General features: G+C 24.7%; 1 protein-coding gene across 1 annotated transcript; it reads left to right on the plus strand.

Moving 5' to 3' along the window:
* Positions 1-8,692: 8,692 nt before the first annotated feature.
* Positions 8,693-11,195, plus strand: LOC110606694 (serine decarboxylase). The gene is made up of 6 exons (XM_021745626.2): positions 8,693-8,837; positions 8,928-9,245; positions 9,643-9,874; positions 9,967-10,154; positions 10,246-10,382; positions 10,490-11,195. Exons 2-6 carry the CDS (start codon positions 8,939-8,941, stop codon positions 11,054-11,056), a joined length of 1,431 nt encoding a protein of 476 aa, XP_021601318.1. The 5' UTR covers positions 8,693-8,837; positions 8,928-8,938; the 3' UTR covers positions 11,057-11,195.
* Positions 11,196-20,882: the final 9,687 nt, after the last annotated feature.

A 20,882-nucleotide genomic window follows, 5' to 3' on the forward strand; every position in this document is an offset into this window, starting at 1 on the left:
TAAACATTTTGTTTGAAATAAAAGTGTGAAATGAAACAAAATGTATACTAAATTTTTCTTTAATAATCTCTTTTTCGTTTCAAATGTGAGAAAAAAATTTTCATTCTTTAAAATTTATAAAAAAGTATTTTATTTTTAAATAGATATTTCTGATATAAATATGACATAACTGAGTGAATAAATTTTTAAATATTAAATAATATATATTAAAAATATTGCAAAAAATAACCAAGAGCTCGTTCGAAAGGAGACTGCAAAATTTTATATTAGAATACCATTGATCTAAGTGCACCGAGTGAATTAATTAAAAAAAAAAAGGTAATAGGGTTTAACAAATAAAAGAACTGATTAATTATTTTTTATTAAAATGATATAAAATTCCAAATGTGGTGGAAAACAAAAGGTAGGAGGAATGATGAATAGAAAACGTAGAGTCACATGGATGATGTAAATTGGATTTTGATGAGTAGGTTTAAGAATAAAGAAGTGTAAGATTAGGTGAAGGGATGGATTCCCATGGAATCCACCATTTTTCAACAAGGAATATACTATTTCTTGAATTTGTCCACTTCCTCATTTTCACACCTTCTCCTCTAACAACCCTACTAAATCCCACCTTTTTTTTGGAATAAATTAAAGTATTAGGCAAGCCAGGATACCTTCTGCGGCATAATCTTTCAGTTTTTCATTTTTTTCCTTTTATAAGTTAGAACAAAATAGAGGATATACAGAAATAAATTATTTATAAAATATTATTTTAATTAATTTTTTTAACCAGTGTCAAATTAAGAGACAAAATATAATTATTTTAATTTGACAAATGACATATCCAACATCACATAAGATTTGAAGTTAATTAAATTAAAATTTTATATTATAAATTAAAACAAATAAATAAATTTTCTTAGTACAACATTTATCCTAATAATACAATAAAAAAACAGTGAAAAAATTGGTGGAGGATAAACATATCTACTAAAAAAGACATTAAGATTTGATTCCTTTAAATGGTATTCCTTTCCGTAGAAACTAATGGCCACTCCCAATTAATTAACGTCTTCTTGGAGAATTTCTTCTTTGCTTATGGATTATCGGCGTATAGCGACCTGTGGCATCTCTCAAACAAATAGCCCAGACCTAAATTTGGTAATTCTATTGGGAATTAGAAATAAAAAATAGGAATAATTCATAAAAAATATTTTTTATATTTTTTAATATTTACAATATTTAAAAAAAATTAAATAAAATTATTAAAAAAAACCTATTTTTCACGCTTTGAAATCTTATTAAAATTTGTATATATAAATTTATTAATATATTTTATTTTTTAAATTAACATTTAATAATAAAAAATTAATTATTTTATTAAAAAATATTTTTTAAAAAAATATTATTCAAATATAATTTTTTTTTACAGATAAATGGAAGCTAAGTCTCTCGATTTTTATTTAAAGGTATGTTTACTTCAATTTTTTTGTTAAAGGACAAATAAATTATAATCTAATATAATTGTGTAATTTAAACTATGAAAATTTTAATATTTTAATTAATACAAAAATTTTTAAAAATATATAAAAATAGTAAATAATTTTAAAATTTATAAAAATAAATTTTATTAAAAAATAATACTATATTAGATTAGAGTTTATTTGATTTTTATTAAAAATATATAGGTTTACTTGAAAAAAAATTAAATTGGTCTTATTTATTTTTTAAATAAAAATATAAAAATTTAATTGAAACTTATTTTAAATAAAAAATGTGATAAAAATTCGGTGAGAGATACTTTGTTCGGTATGGATTACATAAAATTAATAAAATTTTACCTCGATGCGAAAAAAAACTAATAGTTGGTTATTGTAATTATAAAATTTAAATTATTAATTATTGTAGATTCTACATATTTTCTATTACTCATGTAATAATAATCTAAATTATAATAATCACAATTAATAAAATGCATATGAAATAATATGAATTTTTTATTTTTAATTAAAAATTTTGAATTACTGAAGTCAACTGGAAGAAAAGAAAAGAAAAGAAAGATTTTCAATTTTTCCCCCTGTTTCTCTGTAAACTGAAGTGTAGAAGGAAAGAAAAGTAGGAGAGACGTAAAAAGAAAGAGAGGGACTGCAACAAATGTTAACCAATATACATATATTATTTTTTTATATATCTAAAATTTATTAACTGAATTATTCTAAATTTATACAGGATAGACTTAAAAGGGTAAAATATTTATTTTTAAATTTTAAAAATATTCAATACATATATATAACTTTGTTCAATAGCAATTTTGAAATTAGTGTTAAGTTAAAATATTAATATTAGTAGTTGATAAAGTAAATTATAAAAAAAATATTTTTAATAATATTTAATTAATTGTTATTACAATAGTTATTCGCTATTAAAATAATTAATAATATTGCAGAGTAAGGTCTACATATATATGCATGTTCCTTTCAACTGTTTAACATGTTTACTTAAAAGTTAAAACAATACTATTGTATGAAACAGACAGATGAAGTTAATTTTTAGTATAAGAAAACTTCATTGGTAATCATACAATATTATAAAAAGGTGGCTCAATACATGAGGTATTCCACACTTGTGATTTTTTAAAAGATTTAGACGGATTTATTTATGAAAAATAATTTATTTTTAAAAAATATTTTTTTATAAAATATATTTTTAAAAAAATAATTTATTTTTTATTATTTAATTTTAATTTAAAAAATAAAATTTATTAATATATTTATATATAAATATTTTTAAAATAAAAAAATTATTCCTTTTAAAATAATTTATTTTTTTATAAAAAATATTTTTCTAAAAAGTATTTTCTATAAATTAAACTAACCCTTGATTCAATCTTACCGACGGACACTAATTGGGTTTGGGGTCCATTTCATTGAAAAGTTCACCGTAAAAACAGAGAGGAACATGAAAATGGGTTGTGATTGGCAACAGGGTGGGACCTACACTGATCTTCAAAATCTCATGATAAGTTTGTGTGGGTTCTCCCTAATGAGGTCTCTCCATCATCAGAGAACTTTGAACAAAAGGGCGCTTTGTTGCCGTCTTATCCTAAACCTGGACCTGGACCACTGCTCTATGGATCGGAACATGTAGATAAGGTGGGCTCAGCCTTTTTTTACACGAGAAATTCTTATTTCAATCAAATTTATATAGATTTATAATTTAAATATTTACAACTTTATATAAATTATTCTATAATCTCATACTACAAATCTATATAAATTTAATCTAAGTAAACTATCTAAACAGTAAAAAAATGAAATAGTTGAGAAGCTCAAAAGAAAAATTGTATAAATCTAACTGAATTAAATAATAGAAACAAATTAAAATAAATCTTTTCTTTCTTTTTTATTTGGTAAGTCAATTCTAAAAACTTTGCAGTTTCCCATTGTAGAGTGTTTTTACTTGCTTCAGATAATTCACAGACATGAAAAAGCAATAAGGGTGCTTGAAAATGACGCTATGCACTTTAGCCAACAACTACTACGGGTGTGGCAATTCAGGCTTTAATAGAGACGTTTGACGAGGGTTCTCACTTCTCACCAATGCAAAGAGATTATAGTGGTGGGGAATATTTTTCCATTACTCATTTCACCATAACCCATTTATTTTTATATTGAAATCATAATAGTTCCGATTTATATAAAAATTAGTAGATCACAATGAATCGAGTTTGATAATGATTGAATTTCTGACATCCGGATTGAGACCGTATCGAAGAAAAAATAAATCTAAAATCTAGTAAAATCTATTGAGCAGATCATCCATCAACGTGCCATCCAGCTCGTGATTAAAACAGGTTAAATTGATCTAAAATTTGGATTTATCAGAGGAGAGTTTAGTTCGAGTGACGTGACGTGAAATAGGAAAATAGACCCAGTTATTTCGCGACTCTATCAGTATGCGCGCTAAAAAAAAATTAAATGGCCACATAATAGGAATGGATATGCTGGTATATTTATACGTACAAATCTATATACAGGGATAGGTGGTGGCACTATAATAGTGTGACAATTATGAATTACTGAAAAATAAAAAAATAAATAAAGAGAAATACGTGATTTTTCCAAATTAAGTTTACATAATCTTGTAAACCCTATATCTTTATAAAAATTATCTTTAACGGTAATAATTCTCCTGCTAATATACAGAAACTGCAAAAGTAATCATGGAGATTCTCCAAAGTAACTTATTCTCATAGAGATAGAATCTGCAGAATGGTGATGGAGAAAAAGTAGGAATTTGACAGGATTGCATGTGTGAAGTGAAAATGATTTCTCAAGGTTTTGGAATCAGGAAGTCCTTTAAATTTCTTCATGGGTACAAAAATTTGGCCAATTTATAAATGTGGCACATCTTCAATCTTTACCTTCCACTCGATGGGCCATAAATAATAGATATAAACTATTATGTCTTTTATAGAAAATAAAAGATATAAATTAGAATAATATATTCAATAATGAAACAATATAAATCTGTTAAAAGCTTGTTATCATTTTTTTTAAAATAAATTCAATTAAATTTTTATATTTTTACTTGATAATCAAATAAATTTAATTTATTTATTTTTTATTAAATAAATTATAATTTAATATAATATTATTTTTAATAATAAAATTCAATATGTTTAAGGCCAAATCAACTTAAATTAGAAAAATAGGGGTTTTGCTTATGCAAATCCAACCATATCTAAATAAAAGTCTCAATAATTGAAATTAGTTTTATAAAATCAAATAATATTACACACTTGGAGATCAAAGCCTCCTCTTTACTAACTATCAAAAACTCCGCAATGAAACCCTTGTCGCTCGCTTTCTCTCCAGGTTTTTTTGTATTTAACTTCAATACAATTGAATTCTACCCACAGCTACCTTCGTTTTACCAATTATGTCAGCACTACCAATATTCAAATAAAATCTTATAAAATAAACTTTAATTAATTAATTAATATAATAACAAATTAAAAGATTAGGTTAGGAGCTAAAGAAGATTACCATCTTCTTCCCTTTCTTTTGCCTTATATGTGCTTTTTCATTTTTTTTTAAGTCAGATTATTTTTAAATTTCGCTAAAACTAATTTAAATTTGCATATAATAGATCTTTTAAAAATTTGCATAGATCTATTAAAAAAGTAAAATATTTCGTCCTAGAAATAACAATAATATTTAAAGATTTAAATGGTAATTCATCTAATTTTTATTAATAATTAGAGTAAATTACATTTTAATTATTAAATTATAGCATAATTAACGAAATAATTTCTATATTTTTAAAATAAAATTTTTAAACCTCATCTATTTTTATTTCATCCAAATGTATCGCCCTTCCATCAATTTCTCCGTGAATCCAAAGATAAATGACGGGTTAAAACTCTAAAAAATAATTTTTTATTTCTTATTGTACCATACAACGTATATAAAAAAGATTTTTACGTCTAAAAATCTAAATCTTGTTTTTTTTTTTTTTTAATTCTCATTCTCTTCTTTGAAAATTACCAGTAGATTGAGAGAATAATTAATTTGATAGTTTTGCTTGAACAGATAAACGATGAACTACTAAAATTAAATTTTTTTCAAGATAAATTGTGTTAGAAAAGTTTGAGTAGTTTGAATATGTATTAGAAAAATTGAAAATTTTATTGTTAATTTGTATATTTTTATTGTTTATGATAGTAGCAAAAATAATTTAGTTGTATGAAGTATTTTATTTTTTGTCAATTGTAAAAAGTGTTTGAATATATGAAAATGTTTATTTTTTGATAGTTGTTTAGCTGTAAAAGATAGGAGGAATTGAAAATAGAAAAAAGTCTGGAAAATATACAGAATTTGACTGATATATTTTAATAAGAAGTGACTGTATAAGTATTTACAGATTTAATCCGGTAATAAAATATATCTAAATAAATTTGAGAGTTCTCAACTCTCAATTTTCAGTTCCCTATTTCAAAAAGAAAAAAAAAAAACTGTACAAACGCCATAAACAACTTTAAAAGTTTATGATTTGAAATGAAATGAAATTTATACATCTCAAATTCAAGGTCTAAAGTGGAAATTATAAAAAAATATATATATTTTTTTATTTTTTCAGATATGATTCACAAAAATATATTAAAACCTCAATTTTGCAGCACAATGAGTAAATAATATATAGAAGAAAAAAAATATTAGCAAATTGTGAAATTTTTTTAAAAAAATTACTTGTATATAAGATGAAATCAGCAAATGAATTTTTATTTTTTAAATAAATTAACAAATGAAAATAGCAAAAGTATCAAAAACAGAAAATAATAGCAACTGCAAAACAGGAAGAGCCAATAATTTTTCCTCTAAAATTCCATTTAATTAGGCTGTGTAGAGTAATTAAGTATCAGACAGTAGAATTATTGAGTTTATTGGCAACTAATAGATATAAAAAACCAAACAACCAAACAATTCCTAAGGTTGCGTTACTCTCTTAAAAATTTTTATATTTGAATAGGGATTTTGGATTGGTCAATTTAAAAAATACTTTTTTATGATATATTTAATTTATTATTTTATTAATATATATATATAATCTTACTATTCTATATAATCCAGCTATCTGGAGTCCATGTTTTTTTGACGTTGAATGTTTATGCAAGAGTTTCATGTAATACTTTAACATAAACATTTTTTTAAACAATATAACTTAAATTGTGAAGTTATAAAATATTAAAACAATATTTTTGTAATGCTTCTATTTATTACAAAAATTTTATTGATTTTGTAATGAATCTAGTAGGATTCTTAAAAAATAAAAATTATTTCTTTTAAACACATATGAATATTCGGACTTGTTAATGGTACAGTGATTTATTAGCTTTATAAATTAAAAAAAAAAACATTAATTTAATAAAATCAATCACCAGTATTTTTATTAATATTTTTTTTATTTAGTTTTATTAGTATATTGATAGAAGGATTTTGGTAAAAGGGATTATGAAATCAATCAATTATAAAATGCACTTGACTTCAATCTAGTGACACACTTAACCTTGTCTCTCTCCTAATCTCTACCTCTAACAAAAGCCATCACTCCCTTTTTTGACTGTCTTGGAAAAGCTCTCTTCTTCATATTCTTCTTCTAAATTACTTATTCTTTATCCAACCTACATGTGTATGCCATTACCTACATGGTTGCAATTACAATAAATTTTAAAAAATTAATTTTATTATATAAAATTAAAAAAATTAAACTATAATCGAAAATAAACATTAAAGTATTGGCATCTACGCACACTATGCTTGAATTAAATGAATCTTCCATGTTACCTGACAAACTCCTTGAGAGTGATGTTTCTCAAATCTCAATTTTGAATTGTTAAGGAGGACTAAAAAATATAAATATATATTTTTGATTCTGATTTAATTTTAATATTGATTTTTATTTCAGTTTCAGTATCACACGACTTTCGATTTTTATAATAAAATTTAAATTTAAATAAAATAATTAAATAATTTTAATATAATATTAATATTATTTATATCAAACTAATAAATTTCACATTTTAATCTCAAAATAATATCAAATATCTATAATATCATATAATATTTTCATTTAAATTTTATTAAAATACTAAATAATTAAATATAATATAATTTTTTATTATAATTTTCAAACTCTTAAAAAAAACTCTCAATAGATTTTTCACAAAATTTATTATAATATTTACGCTATAAATAAATTCTAATTAAAGGAGTTTTTATCATTTATATGATATATTATAAATTTATTTAATTTTTTTATTTTATTACAGTAAAACTATATAATTTTAGATAAAATTATATAGTATTTAAATATAGTTTAGTTGGATAATATTTTTTAAATAATTATAATTATTATAATTTAATTTATTTTTAATTTTTTAAAATTATATTTTAATTAATATATAATTTAATATATATATGATTGATTTTAATAATTTATATTCTATTAATATAAATTCTATTAATATGTAAATGTTATATAATATAATTTATTTAAATAGAATTAAGTATAATTAATAAATTAAATTAATTAACTTATACTTTTATAAATCGTTAATAATTGATTAATGACTAAAATATATAATAACTATATATATAATTAATAATAATTGTAAATATATATATATTTATATATAATTATTTTAATAATTTATATTTGATTAATATAATTCTATTAATATTGAGATAATATATATAAATAATTTATTTAAATAGAATAAATTTTAATTAGTTAATTTAATTAATTAAATTATACTATTATAAATATTAATAATTTATTAATAACTAAAAAATATATTAATTTTATATTGTTAGTACACATATATAAATAATAATAATTATTATAAATATAAATACATATATATAATTATTTTAGTAATTTATATTCTAATAGTATAATTTTTATTTTTTTTATATATATAATTTATTTAAATAAATAAACTATAATTAATTAATTAAATTGATTAAATAGAATAATAAAAAATATTTAATAATGAAATAATATTATAATTATATGTGTGTAATTTTATTGAAATTATGTGATATATAAAATATATTATTCTAATTATATATTAAAATTATAATATTATTATAAATGGAGCATAAAGATCTGCGCATGAAAAATCTAAATAAACCGGTATAAAACAAAGAACCAAACAGCCCCTAAGGACGATTAAATAGAGCAAAGGCTCTGCCTATAAATAGTGACAAGCGAATGAGCGACGAAGTCTCCCTTTACCTACCATTTCGTTTCCCTCGATTTGAGCGATAGCCATCGTCTCCTTCGTGCAGGTACACTTTCTCTCTGTCGTATTTCCAGATCTATAGTTGCTCACATCCATGTTCATTTGAAAAATTTATAATCTAATCTGTTGTTTTTAGAATTGAATCCCATGGAATTTGCGGCGCATGTGAATGGAAAAAAGGCGGGGATCTTGGCGGAGGACTTCGATTTGTCGGCTGTGGTTGACGTTGAGCCTCTTCCTCCGGTTGTAACGGCGGATGATGTGGTGGGAAGTAAAGATGGAAAGAAACAAAATGGCAGAGAGATTGTGTTAGGCAGAAATGTGCACACTGAGTGTCTTGAGGTCACAGAGCCCGATGCTAACGATGACTTCACTGGTGATAAAGAGGCTTATATGGCCAGCGTTTTGGCTAGGTATCGAAAGACCTTGATTGAAAGAACCAGGCATCATTTAGGTAAGTAATATTAGTAGGTTTAAATGGAATTGCAGCTTTGTTTTTTGGTAATTTGGTTTCTTTATAGCTCTATTCGGGACACTTGGCTTTGAGGTTATTAATGAAGTTTCTTACAGTTCATATTAATGTTTGGATAGAAGTTGGCGTTGCTTGTTAGTTGAGTGAGCTTGGAGATTTGCAATTTTGTTACAGCTTGTACTACTTATGACAGATTGACATCTTTTACGCTAGAAATGCTTAAAACAAGTTGGATGCATGTTAAGTTGCTTGCAATTTCTTTTGAGATACTTGTTATCTAATAGAAATGCATCCTAAAGTTTACAAGTATTTGGTTTGTCAATCTAGCAAATGGTTAGAAGATTCCAAATGTCGTATCTGATAGTTTTATCTGATACAGGTTATCCATATAATCTGGATTTTGATTATGGCGCTTTGGCACAGTTGCAACATTTCTCCATCAACAATCTTGGTGATCCATTTATTGAAAGTAATTATGGTGTCCATTCTAGACAGTTTGAAGTTGGTGTTTTAGATTGGTTTGCCCGTCTATGGGAGATAGAGAAAAATGATTACTGGGGTTACATAACAAATTGCGGCACAGAAGGAAACCTTCATGGGATTCTAGTAGGGTCAGTACTTTTCACCTCTGGCTGTTTTTAGGTTCTTGTTGATTATTGAGTGTCTGAAATGAGTGGAATGGTTAAACATGTTAACGATGCAGGAGGGAAGTGTTGCCAGATGGAATTCTGTATGCATCACGAGAGTCACACTATTCCGTCTTCAAAGCTGCTCGCATGTATAGAATGGAATGCGTGAAGATTGACTGTCTGATGTCTGGTGAAATTGATTGTGCAGATTTTAAGGCTAAACTAAACCAGGACAAACCAGCCATCATCAATGTTAACATAGGTATCTTTCTTACTGTTAGGCATATGAAGTGTAAACATGTCTTTGTGCAAGCATATTACTAATTTGTTTCAATGTACTATTATTAATGCAGGCACAACTGTGAAAGGAGCTGTAGATGACCTTGATCTTGTCATACAAACCCTTGAAGAAAGTGGATTTACACATGATCGGTTTTACATCCACTGTGATGGCGCTTTATTTGGACTTATGATGCCTTTCGTCAAGCGGGTAAGTGATGTACTGTTAAGATTGGTGCTCACTTGTTAGATACTCATTTTCCCTGATATCATGGTTACTGTCAGTCTATTGGGCTCATTATTGCTTGTGGTGAATAGGCGCCAAAAGTCACTTTCAAGAAGCCCATCGGAAGTGTGAGTGTTTCTGGTCACAAGTTTGTTGGCTGTCCAATGCCATGTGGTGTGCAGATAACAAGGATGGAACACATTAATGCTCTCTCAAGGAATGTTGAGTACCTTGCTTCAAGGGATGCTACAATCATGGGAAGCCGCAATGGCCATGCTCCTATCTTCCTTTGGTACACTCTCAACAGAAAAGGCTACATAGGATTCCAAAAAGAAGTACAGAAGTGTCTCAGAAATGCTCATTACCTGAAGGACCGACTACGTGATGCTGGGATCAGTGCTATGTTGAATGAGCTCAGCAGCACAGTTGTGTTTGAGCGGCCTCAAGATGAGGAGTTTGTGCGCCGGTGGCAACTAGCTTGTCAAGGGAACATTGCACATGTTATAGTGATGCCCAATGTCACCATTGAAAAGTTGGATGATTTCTTGAATGAATTAATTGAGAAGCGCTCAACTTGGTATCAGGATGGACAGTTTCAGCCTCCATGTATTGCAGCGGATGTGGGAAATGAGAATTGTGGTTGTGCTCTGCATAAGTGAAGAATTGTCATGAATGAGAATTATTACTCGGTTGTTCTAGTTGTTTAATGTTGTTACTTAAGACTTTGATCATTTTAGAATCTAGATTGCTTGTTGAATTTTCCCCATGTCATCGTAATTTCATACATTCTTGTTGACATGTCCTGCTATTATCTTCTTGCGTCTGGGGTTGCTGAATTGTCATAAGTTGAGTTATGCCCAAGTATTAGGACCATTTGGTTTTTCATATTTATATGGTTCTCGCTCTTTGGACTTTCCGTTCCTTCCTGCAAATAAACAAACTTTCCGTTCCTTCCTGCAAATAAACAAATCCTGTGGAGCAAAATTGATGCGGGATGTGATCAAACGTACTCAATAAGCTGCCATTCTGCATTTGGTTACCTTTGCTGTCTTTTGCTTATGAAGTGTTGAATATCTTGAGGCTTGGTCAACTCAGAGGTGATCTGCCTGCCCTTGGGCTTTGTGATTGCAGACTTGCGATTACTTTAGGCCAATATGTATATATACAACTTAAATAATTGTCTAAATTTATCACTAACACTCAATAACTTAATAATAATAATAATAATAATAATTAAACAATATATAAATTTTGCACTTAAAACTCGTTCCATACAATTGTTTCCAAAGTTTAGGGTGTTAGATTAATTTTTTTAAGTAAATTTCATGGTGCTAACATATATTCTGTTTTTTGATAAAACTTCAATGAAAAATTGGAAGAATGTGAATAGGGACGAACTTTAACTACTAACCATAGAAAATCTCTCTCTCTCTTCTTTTAGATGAAAAACTTTTCTCTTCGTTTTTCTTTGGTTTTTCCTCACCAAGTCCACCATTTCTCTATCCCAATAAGACTTTTTTAAAGCTCAAATAATTTTCTAAAATACTTTTCAAAAATCAAAATGTTTGATACATAGCTAAAACTAATTAGCTATATTCAAATTTAAGTGACCAGATTTTTGGGAGTTGATTTTTATTTGGAGGAGACATGTATATAGAATAGAGAAAGAGAGAGAGAGGGGGGAGGGAGGGGGATGAGAGGTAATGAGAGTGACTTAATTTGTTTACTTGGAGATAAGACTTCTAATTTGTTCAGGGAAAATGTCATAAAAAAAACTTTATATATATATTTGGACAATTAATTTAAAAAAAATTAAATATTTGTGGATTTTAATAATTTTATTTAAATGTTTCAACTTTCATAATTGGAAAGCTATTTGACACCTAAACAAGTCTTGCTACCACATAAATATTAATTAAAATTATTTTAATCAATTAATATTAATATATATTTTTTATATTTCTCACTCTCTATCAATTAATAAAATTCTATCAAATAAAGAGAGATATCATCCAAAAACGATTATGCCTGATAGATTATCAATTTTAGAGTCACCTTTGCGTAAGATAATTTGGCAAAAATACTCCTCAAGCATCTATCTAGATCCCTGTATAAGATAATTTAACAAAAATACTCATCATTTTTTCTTATCTCTGGAGCATAAATTATTAAAGTCTCCCCATGGAAGAGAGTTTCTACGAGATAAAAACGATTCTAGAAACCTGTAATAACTAGTAAATCTCTATTGAATATTAGAATCAATAAAATTTGAAGAAAAGCCAGAAACAGACTTATGACTCTTCCATGTAAAATGTACGGCTTGTAACTAAGAAGTAAATCCTTCAATGCAATAATTGTCCGATGATTGCCACCATAAATCTACAAAAAAGGTCTGCATATTCTGAAAATTGATTGGATTGTATGCGAAAAACATCCCTACCATACAAAAATGATAAGTGACGATCGGAATATTTCTGGAACTCTCAGTGGAGACAACATCATCTTCTTCTTCATTGATAGTCTATTGAAGCAAATTGTCTTTCATGGAGAAGGGGAAGAAAAAATTAGGTTTAAGAGGGAGGAAGACGTGAGAGTATGGAGTCACAAATGGACCAAAAATTTGCCTCTTGATTCTATTTTCACATATTTAAAATTTTCAAAACTTCACCCAATTAATAAAAATCAATAAATCAATACAAAGAAAAAAAAATCATCCACAAAGAATCCAACAATTAATATTTAATAAATTCCATAATGTATGGATCAAAGATAACCCAACAAATTGAATAGAAATCATATTCGTTTAAGCATGGATTTTTAGATATGAGAACTTGAAAAGTAGAGTAGGAGAAGCCGATAGATAGCCTGAAGATGTGGATAACTAGATGACCACGAGTAATTGAGATGATGGCTGTAAAGAGAACAGAGTCAACAGTGAAAGACATTTTTAGAGTCGCGAATCACAATATTGACGAGGAGAAAGACGAAGCGGCTCACAAAATAAGGGCATGTGGCATGAGGCAATATAAAAGGTGAGAGATGCCCCATGACACTTGAGGCAGCAATAAGGATATGAGAGAGAGGGTGATGGCTAGCTAGAAGATGCTGTTGATTTATTTCACAAGGAAGGATAAGAGTTTAATAGAGTGGGAAAAATAGAGAAAAAGATCGATGAGTAGTTAAGAAACACAAAAATATAAAGGTTATTATTTTGAAAAAATGAAGTGATGATAAGGATATTTCGGTTTTAGTAGCTTCTTAATTACCTATTATCGTCAGTGATGTCATTAAGGAGAAAGAAAAAAAAAAAAAAAGAAAATATGGCGAGAGTAGAAGAGAATTAAGGGGGAGAGAGAGCGCCAGTGAAAATGTGAAAGAGGTTAAAAATATTTTTTAATTAATTAAAATAATTTTAATTTATTATTTATGTGTTATAGATTCGGTTAATTGTCAAATAGATCTCACATTTAATCAGAAAAAAAGCCATGCTATGTTATCAAGAACATACTTCTTTCGATTTTAATTCTAAATTATGATAAAATTTGTGCAAATTTTTTAATTTTAAATTAAATTATTAAAATTAAAAAATTTTAATAAAATCAATAAACTTATAAATATTTAGTTTTTTAAATCAATTATAATTTAATTATATGTCAAATGAAATTCATATTTAATAATAAAAAATTAACTATAATATCACATTATTAAGAATACATTATTTTCGATTATCATTTCATATTATAATAAATTTGTATATTTAATTTTAAATTAAATTATTAAAATTAAAATATTTGAATAAATTATTATAATATGCAAATATTTTTACTTTTTATAATAATCGTCCATATTTCTTTTAACAATTATACGATATGCTTAACTTCAATACAATTGAATTCCACCAAATTAAAGCTGTTGCTTTAATTCTTAACAGAAGTGTATAAATCTTAATTAATTAATTAATATAATGACACATTAAAAAATTAGGTTGAGTGATTTCTTTCTTTTCTCTTTATGCCGTAAATCTGTTGAAAAGTTTATATTTTGAAAATTGATTAGATTGTATGTGAGAAACATTTCCACCACACAGAAATCATAAGTGACAATCGAAATATTTCTAGAGTTATTAATAGAGACAACATCATCTTTTTTTTTTCATCGATAGTCAAATTGATACAGATCGTCTTCCATGAAAAAGAGTAAAAAAGAAGTTAGGTTTAAGAATGAGGAAAAGACGAGAGTATCATACACAGACACAAAGAAACCAGAGAGAAAAATTTGTATTATAAAAATTTATTTTTTATTAATAATATTTTAAATAAAATAAAATATTATATATTTTAAATTGTAAAATTTTATTTTTTATATTATAAATTTTTATTAATAATTTATAATATTATATAAAAGGAAAGTAAATAATGAGACTAATAAAAAAATAATATTGTTGTAATAAAAATATATATTTAAAGACTATTTTATTTGTTAAATAGAATTTTAGAGAATTTATCATTCATTTTTTTAAATTTAATTTAGTTTTTTTTATAATTGTGACATATTAAAAACTTTTAAGTTTATTATTTAAAATTTAAAATGTTAAATATAAATATAAATTATCATAAATATATAACTTATAGTGAATATTTAAATTTTTTATTTAATAACCCTAAATGAAAAAATAAAAATACTTTATTTTAAATTTTAAAAATAACTACTAATTAAAAAAAATTGCATGATTCTACCTCATCACTTGCAAATAACTTTTCATATTTTTATAATTTTTTTTTTCATTCAATCTGCTCACACACTTAATTAGGGGTGAGCATTCGGTCGGTTCGATTCAAAATCGAACCGAACTGAATAAACCGAAAATTGAAATTTTAGTATTTATACAAACCAAACCGAATCGATTTTGGTCAGAAACCAAACCGGTCTGATTCGATTTGATTCAATTCGATTTTATCGGTTTTGATTTTTAATAAATCTTTTATTTTTTACACTTTATTTTTAATATTTTAAAATTTAATTAAAATATTTTAATTTTAATATAATTTAATTTCTCTATATTATTGAAAATAATATATTATTATCACTAATAGATTCAGTTCAATTTTTTAAATTTTTTTCTAATCAAAATCGAACCAAATCGAAAATTTTAAAATTAAAAACCGAATCAAATCGAATTGAATAAAAAATTAAATTAAAATTTAAAATTAATTCGATTCGATCAATTTTTTCGATTTGAACCGAATACTACTCACCCTACCCATAACCTTATCTCTCCCAATCTCTACCTCCAAAAAATGCCATCTCTCCTTTTCTTTTTCCTTGTTCATACAAAACCCAAAAATATCGTTGAAAATTTTTGGTTTCTAATCCCCCACCTCAACTACCCAAACCAAAATCTTTTTCTTTTGCATTGGAAAAGCTTCCTTTTTTTCTCTTATTTTCTTCCTAATTACTTGTTCTTTTTCCAATCAACACGTGCATCCAATTATCTAAAAAAAACCTTTTTTTTAACTTTTAACAAATCTACACCATAGTTTTTTACTTAACACCCTCTGCTTTGGCCAAAATTTTTTTCCATTATACCATTAATTACATTTGTTAAACTTAAAAACCATTAATAACGTTATTAACAATATAATTGTAAAAGGTGATATTTTGATTTTTTAATATTTTTCTTAAAATTATTATAATTTTTTTACTTTCTAATTTTTAATATGTTTTAAGAAAATATTTTATTTTATTTTTTATTGTACATAAATTTAAAAAATAAAGGAAAAATAATCTCTGATTTCCTTCATTTACTTTCTTTTAAATAAAATGAAAATTTAAAAATATTATATTTCATTAATGATAAATATAGATTGAACAAAGGAGGGTTAGATTTTTTTTTTCTCTTAATTTTGAGAATGGGAGAACAAAAATTTAAAATGAGAAAAAATGTATATCCTTCCATTTCTCAAACTATTATTTTCCAAAAAGTTTAAATAATTTTTATTATTAATTTTTTCAAGATATCTATTATTAATGAAATATAATAATTTTAAAATTTTAAAATTAAACTTTTCATTTTATTTAAAAAAGAAAGAAATAAATAGGGCAATGCAGAGAATATTTTTATTTTTATTTTATTTTATTTTTATTTGAATAAAAAATAAAGGAAATAATAAAAATAACAATTAAAAAAATTATTTTTCTTAAAATAGTGATAATTAAGAAAATAAATAAATTATAACAAGTTTATAATTTTACGAAAATTAGTGAAAATAACTCTAATATTTTATGTTAATTAAAGTTTATTTAGAAATTAAGATTTTAGCCATTAATATTTTATGCTAATTAAAGTTTATTTAGAAATTAAGATTTTATTTAGTATTTAAATATTTACATTAATTTATATTTATTAATGTTATTTAAACGTGCATTACATGTTTTTATATCCCTCATTTCAATTTTTAATATAATATAATTATATTATAAAAAATTTTAATATTTATATTTTTATTATAAATATTATAATATATATTTTATAATTTAATTATATAATAATATTTTATAATATTATGCATAAAAATTTTAAATATATAATTAACTCAATTAATTTCTAACTTATTATTTATATATATAAATTAATTTATAATAATAAAATTAAAAAATTAAAATGAATAAAAATATTTTAAATATAATATAAAATTATATTATAATAAATACTTCAATGTTTATGTTTTTATTAAAAAGGTCATAACATATATTTTATAATTTAATTCTATAGTAAAGTATAAAATTTTAAAATTATAATATATATATATAATTAACTTAATTAATTTTTAATTTATTGCTTGTATATATATAAACTAATTTATAATAATAAAATTTAAAAAATATAAATTAAGATTGAGAAAATACCAATTAACTAGGAAGCATTTTTCTAGATTTTATATTGTGATATATAATTTTTTTAAAAAAATTATTTTCGATAGTGATAAAAATAAAAATTTATCCATATAATAATAATATCAAAGTTATTTAATCTTAAAATTAAATTGATCTAATCTAATATACATATTACAAATATTACAAGTAACAAACCTTATCCTATTTTACAATTAATTTTAAATTAAAAATTTTAAAAAATAATAAACTTATTTATTATTTTTTAATTAATTAATATAAAAGTAATTTATAATGTAATAAATGTAAATATGAGTATTTTAGATAATAAAATTATTTGTTATCCTCTCACTTTAATACATATAAATTATATGTAAATTAAAAAATAATAAAATTATATAAATTTAATATAGATAATAATTTAATTAAATCAATATTTGATTAAATATTTTTAATTTAATTCTAAATGTAATATATTATAAAAGTTTACTTTTCTCCTAATATATTAAAGTAGGTTACCTTTTATTGGTATTATTATAAATATTTTGATACTTTTTATAAATATTTTAATACTTTTTATAAAACGTGTTTAATTAAAAAAAATTATATAAATCGGTTAAAGTTTTAATAGGTTAGCATTCACAGCATCTAAATAAATTTAAGAGATTTCAGATTCTATTCTCCCGATTCTTATTTCAAATAAAAAGTTTTAATAGATTAAAACTATTTTTTAATAAATTATAATAAAAATAATTATAAAAATTTAAACAGAAAAAAATAAGAATTTAAAATTTATATAAACTCTACCATTAATTTAATTAATAAAATTAAAATTAAATTAGTTTGAATTTTTAAAAAATTTTAAATTATTTATCTAATAAAAATCTTATTTTTTTATTAAATTTAATCCTTATAGATTTTTAACTAAAATTATTTATTAAAATAATATTATCAATAAAATTATAAGAATATTTTTTCAAAATGTAATATTGAAAATTAGAGTAGTTTTAAAGTTTAAAATAATTTTTTTTTATATTATTTTAAACTCATCAATAAAATTAAAGTAATCTCTTTAATAAAACTGCAATTATATTATTTTTTCGATTGTGCATTGCACATTATCTTTATTCGTTATATTCATAATTTAATTATATAATATATTATAGTACATTTATTTTAATAACTAATAAAATTATTTATTTATCCCCATAATAAATAAGTATTAATTATTTAAAAAAATGCTTTATAGTATTACCATAGTTAATAAAATATTGTTGTTTCAAGCTAAGTGGGATAAGAGAGGTGAATGAGTAACTTTGCCAATTTTTCAGTTTTGCTCAAAGTTTTAATAAAAAATTGTGATTACTAATTCTGAAAGTGAAAAAAATTATGGTTACTAATTCTGAAAGTGAGAAGATGAATGATTCAAATAGATTTTTCAAATATATTCTTGAAAATTTTTGAAAATCAACTAAAATCATATACTCATGCAAACAACAGAAGCAATTAAATGAAAGCAGAGATCAAAATAGCAAGCTAATTTTACCAAACTCTTATCAGTAGTAATTCTAATTTACAAACAGATATCTCAGATTAATAAGAAAAACTTAAAAGCAAGGAGATAAGAAGAAGAAGATTAAATACAGAGATTTTATAGTGGTTCGATAAAATTAGCTTATGTCCACTCTCCCAAGATCTTTCCTTGAGTTTTCACTCTATTAAACCTCCTTTAACAGACAAGAAAATAACTTTCATGTAACCAGTAAGCTTTCCAAGTGCTTGTAGACCTTTACACGATTGATTCATATTCAAACTCTCACTTAACCTTTAATAGGTGTTTAGGACCTCTATCAAGTGACCATACACTTGATTAACTTTATATAGGTTTTGATACAGCAAAAATGCTATTAAGATGAAAGAGAGTAGATTTGCCAACGAAGATCAGATGTGAGAATAAAAAGCTGTAATGCAAAGATTACAAATGCTCTTAGAGATTCAATGCATTCATCATCTTTTTTTTTTATGAAGAGATTTAATCTTTTAAATAGATGTCTGAAAAACTTTTCTTTCTTAGCTGTAGAGATAGTTCAACAGTAATAATTTTGAAAAATTAGCCCTTAAACCCATTAAAATTTGTGCAGACTAAAATCAGTTACTTTCACAGTTTGAAAGTAGTTAACTAAAATAAGTATAGATAGAAATTAGATATCTAAATTTAAACTGTTTCTAAAATTAGATATCTAATTTGAATTTTTCAAAAACAGTTTAAAAAAAAACTTAAAACGTTTTCTTAGTTTTTCAAGAAATGAAATGAGATGGATAATTTTATCATTGACATATCAACTCATGTACTCTTTTACAATAAATTCTAAAGATATCTTTCTATACTTTTTCTTTCTTTAATTTATCTTGTGTTGCCATATGAGTCTTCATTCTTTCCGATGTGTAGAATTTTCTTATGTCTCCAATGCTTTCTAGATATTTCGCTTTTAATACTAAAGATGGTTAGATAAACATGGTTTATTAAATTTTAGTATCATCAAAATCAAATTCTTCCAAGGCTTATGGGGTCAACAATCTCCCATTTTTTATGATAACAAAACTTAACCATTTTCAGCAGAGAATGACAGAAAATATAAAATAGGTATGTACTATGATAAATAAAAAATTAACAAGTGAATTATCCCGGCTCCCTCTCAATACATGCATAAGATATATACAATTATCAGATCAACAGAATACTTTTCATGAAAGCATATAAAAAACAAACTATTAACAGATCAAGATAAACATTCACAGAAAAAGCATATGAACAGAACATATGTGACCAGATTTCTCCCCCTTTTTGTCATCAGTAAAAAAGGAAACAGAACTCCAAAAAAGATTTGTTAAAAAAATCATTCAGAAAATTTTAAAACAATTGTGTGAAAATTAGCATTAAAAACAGAAAAGAGATTTAGAGATTCATTGGCTTGTCCTTGCTTCCTGGTTCACCAGGTTTTGACAATCTTTATTCTTAAACTATGGCGGCCACTTCTTCTAAGTTAAATTTTTAGGATTCCCCCTCGGAACTGGAAGAAGAGCTGTCAAATGAATCAGATGAATTCTCATTTTTAGATTGCTCCTTAAAACTTGAACCGGCTCCATATCAGATTGAGATGAAGAGTTGTTGGTCTGAGGCTGTAATACCCGGCTAAATCCCGGCATCGGAATCCTGACTTTCCGGCGGAACCCCCGTTAGAATCTGGAATTCGGAAGATGTCAGAGTCTTCTAGAGGGGTAAAATGTGTTTCTAAAATGTTTTTACTGATTTCATGGTTTTAAAGGAAAAAGAATTGAGTTTTGAAAAGATTAGGCTAAGAAGGCATTTGCCAGGTTCGGCGGCCGAAAGTCAAGTTCGGCCGCCGAACATGGGGCTGTTTCGGGAGTGCTTTAGGCTTCCGAAAGTGTGAGGGCAGAAACCAGGTTCGGCTGCCGAACCTCAAGTTCGGCCGCCGAACCTCAAGTTCGGCCGCCGAACATGCATGAGTTTAGGAGGCATGTTAGGCTGCCGAAGGTAGTCGACCAGGTCACCTATAAAAGGCCCTCAGACCG

The sequence above is a fragment of the Manihot esculenta genome, chromosome 18 (genome assembly GCF_001659605.2).
Source record: "Manihot esculenta cultivar AM560-2 chromosome 18, M.esculenta_v8, whole genome shotgun sequence".
NCBI lineage: Eukaryota > Viridiplantae > Streptophyta > Magnoliopsida > Malpighiales > Euphorbiaceae > Manihot > Manihot esculenta.